The 18,680-nt window shown below is 35.8% G+C and overlaps 2 protein-coding genes across 2 annotated transcripts in view; one reads left to right on the top strand and one right to left on the bottom strand.

The window, feature by feature from the left end:
* BTD (biotinidase) overlaps positions 1–252 on the bottom strand; it is a 13,011-nt gene extending 12,759 nt beyond the window's left edge. The window contains exon 1 of the mRNA XM_057365530.1: positions 114–252. The gene's annotated coding sequence lies outside the window, so the exon portion shown is untranslated. The remainder of the gene's footprint in view (positions 1–113) is intronic.
* Positions 1–18,680, top strand: part of HACL1 (2-hydroxyacyl-CoA lyase 1) — a 19,197-nt gene extending 517 nt beyond the window's left edge. The window contains exons 2-17 of the mRNA XM_057365528.1: positions 805–909; positions 4,618–4,658; positions 5,208–5,288; positions 7,554–7,626; positions 8,145–8,222; positions 9,209–9,303; positions 9,709–9,821; positions 11,459–11,594; positions 12,643–12,748; positions 14,174–14,257; positions 14,549–14,650; positions 15,570–15,724; positions 16,886–17,044; positions 17,311–17,418; positions 18,015–18,201; positions 18,610–18,680. Of these exons, the coding sequence (XP_057221511.1) occupies positions 805–909; positions 4,618–4,658; positions 5,208–5,288; positions 7,554–7,626; positions 8,145–8,222; positions 9,209–9,303; positions 9,709–9,821; positions 11,459–11,594; positions 12,643–12,748; positions 14,174–14,257; positions 14,549–14,650; positions 15,570–15,724; positions 16,886–17,044; positions 17,311–17,418; positions 18,015–18,201; positions 18,610–18,642 (1,656 nt within the window). The 3' untranslated portion in view covers positions 18,643–18,680. The remainder of the gene's footprint in view (positions 1–804; positions 910–4,617; positions 4,659–5,207; positions 5,289–7,553; positions 7,627–8,144; positions 8,223–9,208; positions 9,304–9,708; positions 9,822–11,458; positions 11,595–12,642; positions 12,749–14,173; positions 14,258–14,548; positions 14,651–15,569; positions 15,725–16,885; positions 17,045–17,310; positions 17,419–18,014; positions 18,202–18,609) is intronic.

Below are 18,680 nucleotides of genomic sequence, written 5' to 3'. Positions count from 1 at the left end.
AGCTCTGCCCCGTTCCCGAGCTCTGCCCCGTTCCCGAGCTCTGCCCCGTTCCCGAGCTCTGCCCCGTTCCCGAGCTCTGCCCCGTTCCCGAGCTCAGCCAGTGCTCCCGTTACCACCAAGCAGTGCCGAAGGCCCTCTCTGGCTCTTTCCGTGTCAGCTGGATGTGTGTCCTGCGCGTCCTTTAAAGTGACGAAAATTCTGTGCTGTCTCTAAACTCGAGATGCCTTTAGAACTGGCACGGGTCTTGAGAGAAGACTTTGCACTTGGCCTGTGAAACACGGAAAAGAAGTTCAGTTGTAGTCAAGATAAGCGTAGTCTTCTTTATCTCTGTGTTTCTGTGGACAGTGTACTATACCAGTCATTTCTTGGTGCCTTTTTGGCGTTAATTTTCTGTGAAAGTGTAAATACGCAAGATGGCATGGTATGTTTTCAGACTAGAGGAAGCTGACATAGTGAGAAACAGGAAAGAGACATAGCAGAGATGTCCCAAGTAAGAACTAGTAAGTAAAAAGCACTGAACACACGTTGACTGAAGCACTAAAACATTGTTCCACTGCTTGTAGACCGCCCCAAAATCCAGCGCTTTCACAACCACAGAAGGCTGAGCTGCAAACACCAGCTGATGCCAGCTCTATGTTTCCACAGTGATCTCTGAACTTCTACATCACTATATATGTAATTACATTTTAGTTTTAGACTGCTTGTGTAGTTAGCATGTCTATGCTTGGCATGTGCTTATTAAAGCTATCTTTCAGGGGGGAAAAAAAACCCAACAACTTATTGTTGCAACATTTTTCTTTATAGAATATTGAATACATGTTTGGCATTGTTGGCATTCCAGTCACTGAAATCGCAATTGCAGCCCAGGCAGCTGGAATAAAATATGTGGGAATGAGAAATGAACAAGCTGTAAGTATATATCTGTAGTGGGACCTTTCCTTAACTGTTTTACAATGGAATGAAACCCAGTTAAAAGTTTTCTTATTGGAAGGAATGTGATCTCTGAATGTTCCTTTAAAGAACATGTTATTTTGGAATAATGGAGAACATTGGTACATTGGGTTGAGTGTTTCTTTGTGTCCTTCTTTCCCCACTTCCATTTTAAAGTGCCCCCTCCAAAGAGAATTGCATCTTCTTTCATTTTAAAATGCCATTCTCTGATAAGGGAGCAAGGATAGGAAAAAAAAAATAAAAAGCATGTGATCGAGAACAGAAAAATTGCCATTTTTGTTTCCTTCATGTGATATATTGTCAGATTTTATCTGCCAGGTTTTTAGATGCTTATCCAGGGCTTTTTGTTTTTCTGTAGCTATATTTTCAATATTCTTCCACTCTTTCTAATATTCTTCTTCCTTCATTTTTTTTTCACTATTTCCTTTTACTGATGTCTTCCCTTCCAAATTGGGACAATATTAACATTCTCACTCCAAATGGTAGGATTTTAATTCTTTTTAGGGCTTTAGTACCCACTTCATTACTTTTTTCCTTGTCCATGCAGTGTTCTTAAGTGCCCAAAGAGGAAAGTTTTCCTGTTGATTSATAAACTTGTTCTGACAATTTAAATAATTATGATTATTTTTCCCTAACTGCATTTTAAAAGCTCATGAAGCAAGAAACCATAGAAAATAATAATGCTTTGGAGTGCTGAAAATCAAGCATGAACATATGCTTAGACTCTCCTACTTATTTACATTTCAATATCGTTCTGTAGGTATCAGAATTCAGAGTCAAGCTCCTCAGCATTTTGGTGTTATGCTGCTAGTTCTGCATTTTGTTTGGTTTCCCACTGTAGAAACTCTTTGATCTCAGTAGTTTCTTGGGGGGTCTGAAGGTATTGAAGATAATAACCTCAGGTTTATACCTCGTTTTCAAGGGTTGCTGCACAAGATGGGTTGCTGGCTTGAACTACCAGCTCTTGAACTGGTGGCAAATGGACCATCAGCTTTCCATACCAGGAGTTGGTCTACAGCAGTTGCCAGTTCTCCTTAATTTTTATAGTTAATAACCTTTTGGATTGTCTCAGTCCTCAACAAAGTATTGTAGCATTAGGTCCCCTAAATCAGGTGSTCATGTTTTTGCTGTCTAATCCTTACATGCTTATATTGGAATGTGAGAATTTAGAGGAAGGCATGTCTGTGGAAAATCTGTAACATATGAGGGAAGCAAGTATATACAAACATGTTTAAAAGGTGTATTTGATTCTTTGAAGGACTGGGAATTCAACAGTCTTTATGTTCCTGTAGGCCATTTACAAATATTCTAGTTTTAGCTGTGGTTATTGACATGATTAAAATTAATTTCCTTGTGTGTYTGTAATTAACAGAGAAGATTGCTTTGCACTGCCAAGTGAGATGCTGTTCTATTTATTACTCTTTACTAGRTGAAGGAGACAAGAAACATTCTGCTGTGTAAATGATGAGCTTCTTTTGCTTAGTGGAATAAAAATAACACAAAGACTTGATTTAATGTCAAAATATCAGGATTTCTCTTCTTTAGGGAGTGGRAAAGGATGAACGAAKATGCATCTTGTWGGGAATTTTGGTTTSTTCTTTCTCTTCTGTGAATAATAGAGTCATTGCTTGGCACAGGAGAGGGTGAAAGGTTATATACAGTATATTCAAGATGCACTCATTATTTACATGTGAAAGTTTTAAATGTCTCAGTTGTGTGGTTGGCTGTGGAGGATGTTTATACAGCTGTTTCTTTTATTGGTGAAGACAGTTGTATRTGATATAAGCTATATGGAAAATTAAGGTTTGTTTCCCAGGGGTTGAGTTTCTATCTCATTTCTAAGCCAGATGTAGCAAGTAAAAGTGGTAACATTTTAATTAGAAGTGTTCATAGGAAATAGGATCCATAAACAAGTTAAAACAATAAAAAATTAAGGTAATAATCAAGCAATATACTGATTGTTTGGCATCAGTTATGGAAAACTGACAAGTGTTGACAAAATTATCCCTATGTCCTTATTCTGCCCAGGAAGGTGGTGGAGTCACCATTCCTGGAGGTGTTCAAAAATGACTGGACATGGCACTTAGCGACATGGTCTAGTTGACAAGGTGGTGTTTGGTCCAAGGGTGGACTCAATGGTCTTGGAAATCTGTCCCAACCTTAATGATTCTGTATTTCTGTAAAAAGCCCATAAAACTACAAAATGGGAACACCTGATGAAAGCACGAAGCTAAAAGTAGCACTACCTATACCCATAAGCCATACTCCTGTGGCCTGTAATATGGCATAAGTTTGCCAGAAGCAATTTGACCTGCATCCATATGCCCTTTGAACAGTGAAAAATGGTGTTGCAACTCTATAGGGGCGTGTGTTTTGTGTATCTGTCCCTGGGTAATTAGAGATTCCTGTGATTGTTTAGAAGACTGATAAAAAACCAGATCTGTTGTAAACTTCAAAATATTACAATATTTACAAAATATTTATCATATCTTTTATTTAACACACATTGCTTGTGTTTTGTTTCTAATCTTTGGTAATAATTATCACCATGTATTTAAAGCAATCTCTTGACGTTGGTATCCTAAGTCAGTATGCTGGAGTTGGTGCAGCTGTCGAGGGAATTGGGCTCGAGAACCCTTTTAGTAATGACAGCTGGAACTAAAATGGGCATCTTAGCACCAGAGTTCTCAATTATAACTAAAAAATCAAATCTCAACTCCATTTAAAACTGAAAGAGGCAKGTTCTAAGGCCACAAGCTTACTTAAAACAAATTACAAAATACTTCAAAATGAGTTTTTTCCCATTAAGTGTTAGAACKGCTGATTTCAAGACAAGGGCATGAAAATATAAGAGAGAGGGCAATGTCATGTGTGAGTTCTTGTGCCACCTGTAAACTTATGTTTGTGCTTGATCACATACTGCCTTTTTACCTGGTGAAATTTRTATCCAAATGTTTAATATCACTACAGGAATAGCATAAAAACAGTCTCTGCAATAACACTGCTGATAAGCTATGCTAACACATGTTGTAGATGTTACTTTTRTGCTTTTTATTCAAAACACTTTTTAAATGTCAATGTAGCTAAAGCAAAGTCTAGCACTGAAGTGGAGTGAGAAGTATTTCAGCAGGTCAGTTTGTAAAAGACAATCCCTAATTGTCTAATTATTCTCTCTAGTGTGAGATTTCAACCTTTTGCTTGATTCTTTACATACAGTATTTCTGAAATACAGTGAAATTTCTGAAATACAATTCAGAATGGCTAGATTTCTTGCTTTCTCTTGCAAATCCCTCTTCCATGTTAGTCCAGAAGGTAGTGGAAGGCAGAAGTTTCATGCATTGTTGTATTCATTTTGCTTCCCCAGTTTTAGTTGGGTTGATTTTTTTTCTTTTTTTGAATCCCAAATATTCCTAATGTAATAYATTGGAACAATGGGAGCCTGAAATGTGGAGAAAACTGGAGAGGAGTCCTGAGATTTTTCATGTGAATCTTTATGGACACATRATGGGGAGGGCAAAATGGTGCTTTTACTTACAGTTAAGCTCTRATAGTCAGGGAAGAATCTGTGTACCTTCTTATTTTTGGTATTTTTGTTGAAAATTATGTAAAAAATATCATTAAATGTATACATAACAATTGTATCACTAAATCCAATATTTTCWACAGGCCTGTTATGCTGCATCTGCTGTTGGATATTTGACTGGCAGGTATGTAAAGAGTGTGCAAAGCTTTATAGAAATGCTCCCTAGTTAAGAATTATAATTTTTATCTCCTCATCTGGCATAACAACTGCCTCTGCCTGAATGAAATTGTAGTAAAATTTGTGTTGAATCAGATGCACTTCTTCCAGTGTGAGCCTTCTTCATTGATAACTGCTGACAGAGTGCAGTTGAGAAAACTGCAAACATAAGTTTACCAAATTCCATGTAAATGTTAGCTGGTGGAGCAAATGTCATGAAGTCAGGAGCTTAACTGTTGGGATAAACCTGTGTATGTTACACACCTCTGTGTGGGTGGCACATAACTGGGCACTTGTTTTTCCAGTTGGTTTGATACAGCTAGATAGTTTCTGATTTCCATGTCTATTTTTAGTCATTCATACAAATTCCTAGCCATTCATGAATTTTGCTGATGAGTAAAACGTTAATATTCTATATTTCAGTATCTTATTTTTGTTGATTATTTATTTTGATTCCCCTGTGCTCACTTTCCTTTTTTTTCTCACTCTTTTTTTCTTTTTGTTTTTTTCTCCCTAGGCCAGGAGTATGTCTTGCTGTGTCTGGTCCAGGTTTCTTACACACCCTTGGTGGGATGGCAAATGCAACCATTAACTGCTGGTAATTTAACTGCATTTTCCCTTTAAAATTCCTATCATTGTGTGGTGTTACTTGTTTCATATGTTGAACTCCACAGCATTTAGTATTTTACCTTTTTTCTCCTTTCATGTGGATAATGAGAAAGGAATTCTTTCTTTATCAATCTTAATTTTGTTCAATTTTTTTGTGTTCTCATCGAAAAATTCTTCTTTATGTCCTACCCCATTGTGTGGGTATTAGAAAATATATCAGTATAGCTGGTTGTATGGATAGGTTTGAAAATGAGGTCGATATTCAGCCTTTAATGCTTTCATGATCATGGAATAATATTAAAGGTGTTTTCTAAATTTAARTTTCATACTGCTTTTGAATTACTCCATTTCATATGTGAATAAATTGACAACTGCATTGTTAAAATCCCTATTTGCTCCCCACGCAGACATTTAGAGCCATAATTAAGTATTGAATTAAATTATATACAGAGTGATAGTATTTACTCCTATAAGCCTTCACGGAGACGTGACAACTTTATCTGGTCTGCCACTGAAAGCTGTTCAGAAAACTGTACTTGAGGTATTTTGGGAAGAAGCTGTAGTAATACCAAGCAGATGTGTTCACAGAATAKAATGTGATCCAGGACAGTGGGATCTGGAACATTAAATTAGCAGGGCTGATGGATGAGGGAAGCTCRGTAATGGGAACACAAACAAATCAAGTCCGTTATTTTGAAAAAAGACCTCTAGTGTTGGAATTCTTTTTAAAAAAAATAGTTATTTATTAAAGTTTTGCTGTCACTATGTSACCTTAGACTAAAAAAAGGAAAATCATACAAAAACCTTGCTTTTGAATGAGGGGGTTGTTATAAGAAAGAAGAGAGTAGCATAGGGTTTGTCGCTGTCAAACAATCTTGTTATATATGGGTAATGATAATCATTTTGCTGAGGGGAGAGAATAAGCAGAATAAAATGTGTAAAGCAATCACCAAGTGCATTTTTCCATAACCRTTTTTCATAGAGGTAAGATACAATCTGGAGTTCTCATTTCACTGTGCCAGGGGATTAGAACTGAGATTTTTTATTTATGGCAGAGAAATAGCTTGGTTAAGAATCTTGGATCTAGATACACATATCCCCAAGTCTTATGGGTGATTAAATTTAGGGTTATGCATAGAACCGACTATAAATGTTTCAACTTGATACATTGTATAGATAAATGCAGTCAAAGGAAGGGCTGTATCTGAAGAGAAATTGTTAAAGAGAAAAGCCTAGAAAGCTATTGACCCAATATTTCAATATAGTGCGGATGAATAAGCAGATTAATAAAACATCTTTTTTCTRTTGACTCAGCATTTGGCATTTTAAGGAGTTTGACCTCTACAATTTGAATAAAAGGCAGGYTTTCATTCACTGTAAGAAAATTATTTATTGTATTTTGTGGAAATTATAATAAAAATGTGCTCTTGTGGAKTGTACAACCCTCATTGTAAACTATACTGCCTTCCTCACATAGCCATGAACTAATTTATGGTCAGGGCTGCTTGCAGGCATGTTAATTTTTTGTTTGTTTCTTTGGAGTTTGGGGTTTTTTTTACTAAAAGCATAATGCAGGGAGTTGTGCCCTCAACCAGCTTATTTCTGCTTTATTCCAAATTGTATACAAAGGAAACATAATYGTTAAAATTTATCTTAACTTGTTTCTTAGTTCTAGTGTTTGTGCATCTTACAATACCCCTTAAAAACACACATCTTAATACTTTTTAGACCAGTCAATACTTTTTAGCTTCTTATTAGGTGTTGTCATTCCCTCAAAGTATYGTGTCACCCACATTATCAATCTTGAATGAAAATTGCCTGCAATGGGATTTGGTTTTGGAACTTCTGTTATGCAAGTCACTTAATAAAGCCAGATTGTCCTAAAACTAGTTGCCCAAAACTGCAGAGAAGGCTACAGGCTGATATTCTGATATTTGGAATCTATTTCTGTATTCTGTGTTTATTCCTGTAGAGATCTGTGGATGCTAATGGTGCACAGCATACCAAGTGCAGTATGATTTGACTGTAAGGTGTGATTGCAGTTACAAAATATATATATATACACATATATATATATACATACATACATATATATATATACATATATATATACATACATACATATATATATACATACATACATATATATATACATATATACATATATATATATATCTATCTATCTATCTATCTATATATATATATATATATATATACTTACAGGGTTTTCCTGGTTTTTTTTTAACTTTTCTAGGCCTTTGATTGTTATTGGAGGTTCTTCTGACAGAAATCAGGAAACAATGGGAGCTTTCCAAGAATTCCCACAGGTACACAGACATACAACTTTCTGCACRAAGGTTTCAGTTAAATAATTGTTGTTTCTTCATTATTGTAGGAAAACCAATCCCAAACACCAACATTTCCTAACAAATCTTATAATACTGTTGATTTGCTCCATCTGCTGGTTTAAAATTGACATAGTGTAAATACAGCAGATTACCTGGAATGTCTTGGTCCCTACTTATGTAAGAATTCATACTCTATTTTAGGTTCTTAGCTTGTATAAATTACCTTTGTTTGTTCTGAGATGGACAAAAGCAAAATGTCCAAGAAAAGAAACCAATGCATGGGGCAGGAAAAAAAAACCCCATAAAATTTAAGCACTCAGAGGAATGATTATGGTTTTGACAGTTTTCACCAGCTGCTACTGCATTTTTCTATGGGGAAGTTTTCACCTTGTTGCTTTTCATCTGGCATTTCCTTCCTTTTATTCATGATGAAATGAGATGGAAATGAGCAAATCACTTTGGTAGATCAATATTAATGGTTATTTGCTTTTATTCAGGTTGAAGCTGGCAGGCTGTACAACAAGCTGTCTGTCCGCCCAAGCAGCCTGGAAGTTATTCCTGCTGTTATTGAAAAGGTATGAAAAAATACAAAATTAACAACAGAACATCAGGTTAACTGTCTCCTGTTTAAKAGTTGAGGGTTTATTTTTGTATAGTTATTACTCTAAGTAATTTGCTCTGGCAGATATGAGGCAATGGTTGATTAAACAAATCAACAATTGGYGAGGTTCTGCCTTATGAATAATGCTATGGAATAAGTTAGAAATAGATTCYAATAGAATCTGATGCATACTGATCCCTGCAGTGTTTTTTSTTAGCTTCAGWCAKAGTTGGAAATTTTTTAYGAAATAAATGCTTTTAAAGAGAGATGAAATAACTAGARATTTAATGCTTCAGCTGTTTCACCACTGTYAKGTGAAGGAGATTTGGAGGGGAGTGCAGTGGAGATGGTTGTGTTTGGGTTTTGAGTTTGGTTGTTGCTTTGTTGGGGTTTTTTTGAGAGTGAGAGAAAACACATCCTTATCTCAGCACTTCAGAGAGGATTAGAGAAGTCTCTTGGTACTGCTGTAGCAGCCCTTCAGCCATGTCAGCCTAAATTCTGCATACAGTCATAATGTTGCCAGAAGTGCCAATTCAGCAGAGCATCTACCTGCAATAGAAGAACTGGAATCCGAAGTAATAGAAAATTGAGGGAATGGTTATCTTGGTTTTACTTTGTTTGTGCTACTTTAAGTAGAATTCAGCATGAATGTTTAATTTTCCATGTCCAAACATAACAGCTAATAATATAATTGTCTAATTGTAAGTTAAACAGAGAATTTAGTRTCCAGTACTGTACATCTGCTGAACAGCTCCTGCTGGTATATAAGGGAAAATGTGATTACCATCAAAACTTTAATTTGTTGCTMTAAATCAACCCATGAATGCTTTTCCTATGAAAAATCAGCAAAATGAAACTGCACCTTCTCTGCCTACAGAAGGGTTTTCTTGCTTTTTTGAACATAAATATTTTTTAAATCCTATCAAACAGTGATTAAAACTATGATTATGTATTTTCTAGGCTGTAAGAACCAGTATGTATGGTCGTCCAGGCTCCTGCTATATTGACATACCTGGGGATTTTGTGAATCTTCAGGTGAATAAGAGCTCTGTCAAGTGCGTAAAGATTATGTTCATTATTTTTCAAGTCACTGAACAAAAGAAAGTTTAATTAGAGGTTAATTTGATATTTTATTTTCCTAAAACAAGAAAATCCAGACTCTAAATGGAACATTCTATCATAACATGATATAGGTTACAGTTWGTAATGAAATGGACAAAAAAGAATGAGTTAATATGATAATATGTGACTGTAAATCTCTGAAACAGCACTGCCTACAAGATTAAAGAAACAAGGAAGGAAAACTTCAAAGCCTGTTTAAAAAAATATATATCCTGTTTTAATAAATGCTGTAGCATGGTGTGTAGCAACTGCAATTTTATGCTAACAATRGGTTTTGTCTTTCAACATTTCTTGTTTTGAATTTTTTAAAGAGCCTCTTTTGTTTTGCTTGGCTGCAGGTATGTGGAATGCTGCCTGCCCCCTCCCATCACCATGGCTGAACACTCGGCTGTATCCAAAGCAGCCTCTGTCATTGCWCTTTCCAAGCAGCCTCTGCTCATTATTGGCAAAGGTATAAAGCTTTGATGTAGCTGTGAACTGTGCACATTCAGTACAAGAGCAGTGATTGCTTTTCTCCGCAGGTGTTACTCATCTTCTTTTTACCTTTAGTCAAACAAACAAAGCAACCAACCAGTAGAAAAAACACAGAATTCTTTGGAATTTAATGTTAAAATTTGCTCTGGTTTTAGAATTTCTTTTTCTGTTCTGTAATGGTTGTATTTCTCATCTAGTTTAAAGAGAAATCAATTGATGAAATACAAGTTTATGTAGAAAAAAATCAGATAACTGTTGTCTTTAAACCAAGARCAAATACCAAGGGATCACTTCCAAAATTCCAAACAAGTTAAATTCTATTAAAGAAATTATATTCTATCTGATGCTCTGGATTATATAGCAAGAATCAGAGTRACCAAAGGTCATTTTTCTGTTGGTTCTTGCTGAAAATACCAAGCTACCTATGTGAGGATATAAAACAATATAGCAGGTGTTGCTGCTGTTGCTGTTTTACAGACTTCATTGTACTCTGGTAGTGTAATCAGTTCCTGGAGATGGAGGCTAATTATTTTCTGTGCTGGTTCATTTATTTTTTGCCTCCTTGTGCAGTGTTAGCCAGTGCAGTGGTGCTTCTGTTGAATATTCAGGTCAGCTAGGAACAGAATAAAAATAACCAGCTCATTAACCCCGACTGTTTTCCTGCAGATGTGGGGAATGATCTCTATCTATGTTTAATTAGGGAGTACAATGGTTGAAATGAGATGGATCTTACAATTAGGTAATGAAATTGAAAACAGAAGGTAGATCATGAGAGGTTACGGGTTTGTTTTTTTTTTCTCCCTCTGGCTTGATTATACATGAACAAAAGAKTGTTCTGTGAAAGTGAAAGGAGGAGAACTAAAAAAAAATAGATCCATTTTTTGTTGACGTCAGCAGTTGAGAATATACTCAACAAATATATCTGGRCTTGGTGCTATATATTGTTACTAGCAGCATTTTTGAAAGATACAGTTCAGGATTTAAGACTCACAGACTTACTTATTGCACAAGTCTGGTTAGTTATTCCAGGCTGCCTGGGCAGGCTTAACTCAGCAGCCGTGTACTGCTGCAGCATTCCAGGAAAAGTGTGCACAAACAGATACCTCTGCAAAGACTTCTTTGTGCTTCTCTCTTTTCACTGAAAGCTAATAGTAGACTCTTTGGGAAGGTTTTTATGGAGCATGTGGTACAGCARCATGCAGGGGGTAAGCAAGAAATGACACAACCTTAAGGTCATCTTGTGTTGCTGCTGCAGAAGTCTCTGTCCCATAATAATCAAACTTCACCCACTAGAAATTGTCATTTTAAAAAATAAGATCTCCTATTTTTCCCTGCCCTGCTTCACAAAAATAGAGAAAATAGTTCAGCCGATGTCTTACAAAAAAAATAAAAACAAAACATTTTGTCAAAAATATGTGAAATTCTAACCCCAGTTATCTTTGGTTGGGCATTTAAAGTTTTGAGTTCTTCAAAATGAAAAGTAACAGGCAGCTTTCATAACGGGAAACATTACTCTTCTGCCACTAATGTAATCAGGWTAATTGAAGTTCAAGTTAATTCATRTTCAAACAGTTGGTTTGTSTAGTATTAATCARTCTCTTTTGTTTCATTCAGGTGCTGCTTATTCACATGCTGAAAATAACATCAGAAAGTTGGTGGACCTTTGTGGACTGCCTTTTTTGCCTACACCAATGGCAAAAGGAGTAGTTCCTGATAACCATCCAAATTGTGTAGCTGCAGCAAGATCAACGTAAATATAAAGCAAGGCYTCTAATCCTAACATCTGAGAAACAAGTAGGAATTCTGGTGGTCTACAAATGCCAGAGAAGAGAAAGTTCATACCACAAAAATTTTTCACCCACATTTTGTGCCTCACTGTAGAGCATTGAAGATCTGGCTGGCAAAGGGACGAGATTTAAGCAGATTACTTTAGAATGCTGACCAGGAAGATATTCTCTGAGATATATTATATTCTATAACTATGGAATCTATGGCAAGTAGATGTATCAATGTTGTTAGTGTGTATTTTATAACATAAAATAGAACTGATAAACAGTTTATGTTAAACATTTACTAAACTGTGCATTGGACAGAAGCTTGAACTGCCCATGTTGCAGTTGAACTTTTGCCAGCTGTTGTCTCTGTTTGGTGTTTGCAATACCCTTTCACTAAATTGCACTTCATTTATAAAGAAAAGTAAGATATTTCAAACTACACTGAGAGACTGTGTTTAAATGGACTGTAAGAATATTACTATGTGTGAATATTCGCAGAGTCAGCTTGCAGATGGAGCATTTATATGCTCTGGTATTAAAATGCTGTCCATTGCTGAGCATGTTAGTTTTGTCACTGTTAGGCAAGCTGTTAAGAAGGATGGAGAATAAAAGAATATACCAAATATTGTCTGCCCATCTGAAAGGTAAATTAATGGGAGACTAAACRGAGAGGCCCACTGCAATCATAATTTTGGCACTGTTCCCAGTGTCACAGTTTTGAGTCTTTTGCTTTAACCTCAGCATCATTCTAACATCGTCTTAGTCTCCTAATGTAATGATTCCTAAGTGTAATAGGAAAATAATAATCATTTTCTTAAGTTCCTGAACTCAAGAATGGCTTGGTGATTGGCTATATAAAAAGATACAGGGGTTTGGGGCTAAGCAAGCAGCTTATAGGAAAGTAGAATTACATATATATTCTAGGGTTTGCTSTGGTGGTTAGGATTGCTTCTAATTTTCCAAAGATTATTAAATGTAATAGTGATTCCTTCTTATCTGYTTCTCTCATTTTCCATTTATTAGGGCATTACTGCATGCTGATGTAATCATCTTGCTTGGTGCAAGGTTGAATTGGATTTTACATTTTGGTCTTCCACCRAGGTATCAACAGGATGTAAAGGTTATTCAGGTAAGTAGGAAAATTATTATCGCTCAGTGGAAGTCTGCTGTGTTCTAGCATTGCCTAGAGCAATTATTGTAAATTATTTTGGTAGTGTATGTCATGTGGCAAATACTGCCATATGGACAATGCGGTATGATGCATATAGTTATGGTCATTTTCCAGAAATACTTACAGTTTCTTCAATTATTGTTTTTACTTCATTATTTTTTTTCTAAGGATGCTTACAGTATTGTTCCCAGTATCAAGAGCTTGGTGCTGCTATAAGAAGGAGGGCRGATACTTTGATGCAGTTGGCTAATRCAGGGTTAGAYTCATGATACTGTCATGATCTTTGGAGCACTGGAATTTCCATGATTAAAAGCAAACTCTCTTTGAAATTGTGGAATCTTTCRTACTGTTTGCTCTCTTAGCTGATTTTTTTTTTTGAAATAGAATTGCTTTCAGATCCTGAGTCAGTCATAATGCAAGAGATCAGTCACTCGGAAATGTTAATGAAATAAGAGGAAGAAAGGCTATTTAACTAATTMATGCATTTGACAATCTGCCAGCTCTTAGAAAGAGAAGTCTTTAAATTGTGTCCTTAAAATCTCCTCCCTAAGAGTCTGTGATCAARTACTAGTGGCTGACTCAATGTGCTGGCTGTCCTGCTTACACTGACCTGGAACATGATCTGAAGTTCCAGACTTTCAATAGCATTAATTTTTAAACTAAATTTTCACATGTCATTTTTGCAATTATTATTTTTACAAATGATATGTACTTTGTTTCCTCTTTCTAAAAAATGCAAAGAAAATATTTTTTCATCTCACTTTTTTTTCTTTTTTTTCTTTTTTTTTGCTGTCAGAGATCAGTATTGAAATACTGAGTCAGGTTATAGTCTGTGTGACCTGGTCATAAATAACAGTTTATGTAATCTTAGAAGGCTCGTGCATCACTGATAAGGAAATTTGCTTCAGTAGTTGCAACTTACTTTTCCATTTMTTCATTCTAGCTGAATTCTTACTGTCAAGTAGCACACAGTTTTCTCAGTAAGAAAATTGCTGCTTTGTATAGACTTTAAGGGTGTACCTAAGCCTAGATTTTTAGCTGTCATACAATTATCAYGATATTCACCACCTTCTCCTTAATGCTATAATAAAGTTCTATAGTGTCTGCAAGAGCTCGAAAGAAGAAAGCAGTCAATTTTAAGAGTRTATATGAATTTTTATTAAAATAGCTATGTAACATAGGGTTTTATCTTTATAAAAGATTTCCTGATGTCATGTCAAGGAAAGGCAAAGGAAGTTATCTGTACAGACAAAACAAGGTATGAAGACAATATATGCATGTTAGACATATATGTATGTTAGACCATGTTTCTCACTTAAACTGAAAAGAAATGTTCTCACTGATATGCTTGAGTTAATGATGGTCTTTCTTTCTGRAATACAGATTGATATTTGTGCAGAAGAGCTGGGGAATAATGTAAGGCCAGCTGCAACTTTATTAGGTGACATAAACGCTGTGACTAAGCAGGTAACGTAATGTCCCTTGTCCTCTATTTTTGACCTTAATTTCCTCTGATTCATATAAAGCAAGTTGCCAGTTAAAAATAAAGGAATAAAACCCCTACTGTTCAAGGAAAACCATTTTCAGGCAGTATATTCATGCTRTGCATCCAGTGTGTTCTCAAATTATGTGTTAAAGATTCTGATTAGTGTTGCTGTGATTGTGCTGGGATCATTCTTGATAATGTTACTCTTGATGCTTTTGTTGTCTTTAAAATATATTGAAAAACCCCTCTTTAATATTTCAATATTGTTCCAGCTCTTAGAAGAATTCAACAAAAGGTCATGGAAATACCCTTCTAATTCAGAGTGGTGGAAGAGGCTAAGAGAGAAAATAAAGAACAATGAGGAAAGATCGAAGGTAGTGTGACATYAAAGAAATTTAGAAGTTTCTTCTTTTCTATAACAGGCACTGATATATGGTCAGTTTTGTAACTAGTGTATATCCAACCTTCTCAATTACTTCCCAGTTACTTTACTCAGACTTTGAAAATTTGTACCATTCTGATACAGKCTTAAACTGTAAGCATTATAGGTTAATTATTCTATGATTTTGTATAAATTCAAACTGTGTGGAAGGCATTGAACTTTGAAATTGGGTTCTATAAGCCATTAATAGGAGGCCACCACCAGAGCTGCTTTATTATGGGCAGTGACTTCCAGGCAATGGACAGATACTCCAAATACTCCAGGTGGAAGCTGGCTTAGGTTAAGATGCATTCYTAGTTTTCTTCTAATTGTAATTATTGTTTGTAATTGTGCAGTCTAGCACTGCTGGTCTAGGTATAATCTATGTTGAAAGGAAGTAGCTCTTAAGACCAAGAGACCACAGATGTTTGATGAATACCTAACTCTATGTAACTCATATTCTGAAACTTCAGATGCATGTTTCCAAGATAGAAATCTAAAATAAATTTATTTTAGATTGCTCTTTTCAACTACCTCCCATCACACAGATGACAGCTCACTTAGGGTTGTCAATAGTCAAACCTGTGTGGAGAAGAATTTCATGTGCCYCTTGGGTTAAACTGAGTTTTAATAGCTTCTGCTAATGATGGTCCATTGAGGGATTGCTGAGCTTGTTGAGCCTCTAATAAGTATGCTGTGTCATCAGGATAGATACAGAAGCAGTGACTTTGATGTAGTGTATGGAAAACCAAATACTCCAGCCTTACATAGCAAAGGCTATTTTTATTTTCATCGTTATTGATGTGCCTTTATGTTTTGCACTTTATTATGAATTCTGTTCATAGGAGTTACGAATATCTTTTCTTTTTAAGGGATTAGCACTACAGAAATCTCTGCCTATGAATTACTATACAGTCTTTCATCACATCAGAGAACTGATACCCAAGGACTGCATTTTAGTCAGTGAGGGAGCAAACACCATGGACATTGGACGAACTATGCTTCCAAATCTCTATCCCCGTCAAAGGTATGGTATCTTCTATATTGTGCTGACTCATCAGGCTACATTTCTGCTGAATGTTTTAATTTAGCTAAGAAGTATAGTCTGGAAAATAGAAGTTCAGTATGTTGGGAGAGGGATTAGGGAAAGTTTTCCACTCACATACTGATGTCCTGTCATAGATTTTAACAATTCTCTGCATGCTCTGCAACTGACAGTTACTCTCTCTCTTGTGGAAAGTGAGTGATGAGTATAATGTTCAATTCCCTGACCTAGACGTTTGTTTCTGCGTTCCGAATCTGTGGTAAATATTGATTAAAAATGAATACAATCATGGGGATTCTCACGTTGAAAAGAATTCATGTGAAGAATTTTTCTTTGAAACACTTCAAAATGGGGAAAACWTGAAAATTGGATTATATAGGGCATGCCTAAGATAGGCATGCCAACATGCATGCCTAAGATGTAGGTACTCAAAATACTGCTTTGTAACAGTATTAACAGTATTAAGAAAACCCTATCCATGTACTTCCAGTAGAGTTGGGGGAAGAGTTTGCATTTTTCCCCCTTATTTAAAATAAGGACACAGTAATGTTACTGGTTGTCTCTTCAGATTGCATTGCACATATCTGAAAGCAAATTTGAGAAGTTAACCCTGGAATAATCTAGTGCTTTATGTACTTTTGTATCCATTATGKGCTTCTGATTGAAATGATCTAACTAAATTATAGCTTTCAATTTGATTTCAAATGGTTGAACAGAAGACTAAAATTTGAACAGCAGTATTTAATCAATGGCTTTCAGACTAATAGTTACATTTTCAAGGAATTAAATATAGAAATATTTCATGTTGTCTGTCTCTACAGTAATTGAATGTTTTTGAAATACTGTTACTATGCAAGCTAAAAGCATATGAGAATAGTTCTTTATTGTAGTATTAGTGTACAAGCATTCTTARTTTGAATTAGAGTTCCAGTATGTTTATATTGCTTAAAACATTTGCATTTTTATCAAATGKTTGACTGAATATAATTATCTCCACATCTGGTATCTCTTGATACCAATTGTTTATAAAATGGGATTTGAATACTATATGGCAAAATATTGAAAGTAAAAGTAAGGCACCATGGATTAATTGAAGAAATTGAGTAGAAATAAAGTGACAGTAATTCTGTATTCTCCCTTTAGGCTTGATGCAGGTACTTTTGGAACGATGGGAGTGGGGCTCGGTTTTGCCRTAGCAGCTGCAATGGTGGCCAAAGACAGAACACCTGGAAAGCAAGTTGTCTGCATAGAAGGAGATAGTGCTTTTGGATTTTCTGGGATGGAGGTGGAGACTATTTGCAGGTAACTTTTTTTTTTTGCCTCAAGAAGTTGCTCTTCAGGATCACTTTAACAAGGCCAAAGATGCTGCTTGCGGATGCGTTACCCATAAAGCACACGAAAACAAAGAAAAAATCATACACACTCATTTTTATGTTGTTGTGATRTAGTGCTTTACCAGTGATGATTTGATCAGGTTTCAGGTGGAATTGATTTTTTTCCTGTTACTTTTAACAGCTTACAGAAAGGAACAAGTATTTCAAAATTCTTCCAAATGTGTGTTTTTGTAGATACAACTTGCCAATCCTGATTATTGTAGTRAACAACAATGGGATTTACACTGGCTTGGATGCAGATTCCTGGGAGGAGATGTTAAAGTTTGGAGATCCTGCTACATGGTAAGCATCTTCAAAGTAAGTTGTGTTAATCACAGAAAAAGTGACCAAAATTGTCATCTCTTCATTTTTAATGCTTTGTGATGCAGATTGAAATGACTTCTATAAAGTCAATTTAGCCCTGGGCTAAATTAATGTAAATTAAAACCAATTACCAAAAGCAGGCAGCCAGCCTAATTCCAGCCTATTGTTTGCACATCAGTGCAGCACAGAGATGATTCTCTACTAGTTTTCTCAGGTTCCTGCAGCATTTCAGCCCACACAGTACAGAGTTCATAGTGGGCTTCAAAATCCTGATAATTTCCAAAATTACGTGAGACCTGAGTTCTGATCTTACACAGAACTTCTGAAGCTGGGTTCTCTGTATGAAGAGAACTATGCTAAASCTTTGCTCAGGAATGTGTCCAAAATATAAAAAAGAGTGTGGTACCCTGTAAATGCAGCTTTAGGGATATAGGAACCATAGTTCTTTCAGCCCAGAAGAATTCATCAGGCCAGCACAGTAAACACCTTGCATTTTAAAACTGGTACTAAAGTAATTAAATTGGTCAGCCTGGCAATTCTCCCTGCCATTGTTCATGTTTTCCATTCTGTTACAGTGTACCTCCTGTTTCTCTCCTGCCAAATGCACACTATGAGAAAATTATGTCTGCCTTTGGAGGTAAAGGATATTTTGTTAAAACACCGGAAGAATTGCAGAATGCTCTGAAAGCCAGTGTGGCTGACAAGCAGACACCTTCTCTTATAAATGTAATGATTAATCCACAATCTGAGAGAAAGAAACAGGTATGTATGTGTTTTCCTTTCTTTTTCTGCAAGCTTCATGGTGATGAGCTTCTGAAAACCCCAGGAAYTATTGCTTAAACCACAGAGGAGGCAGAGATTTACAAGGCAAAAGACTGTGTTTGGATKTGGAAGATGGAGAATAGATTCTTTTACACCTTGCCATCTGCTTTCYGTGCTATTTGTGTGTTTGGGGATCTTTTCCCCCACTGACTATTATTAATGCATGGTGTCCTTAATGGCTGTTTCCAGAATTTAAGGTTATTCCTTTTCATTCTAGACCAAATGGGATGAAACATTTTTGAGCAGTTGTTCTATTCTGTGGATTCCATCTGGTACTACTATACCTATTACTGTTTGCCCATTCTGATAAGGTTTTTATTCTGTGTTGTTTTGTTTTTTTGCTTCCAGGAATTTCCCTGGCTGACTCGTTCCAACCTGTAGTAGAAGAAGAAGATGATTGTGCAAGGCAGCGCATTAAA

This window comes from Malurus melanocephalus, unplaced genomic scaffold, assembly GCF_030028575.1.
Source record: "Malurus melanocephalus ecotype Western Australia unplaced genomic scaffold, MMel_1.1 scaffold_53, whole genome shotgun sequence".
NCBI classification, from domain to species: Eukaryota; Metazoa; Chordata; class Aves; order Passeriformes; family Maluridae; genus Malurus; species Malurus melanocephalus.
Note: the sequence above shows the minus strand (reverse complement) of the source record. Positions and strands in the feature narration are given on the sequence as shown.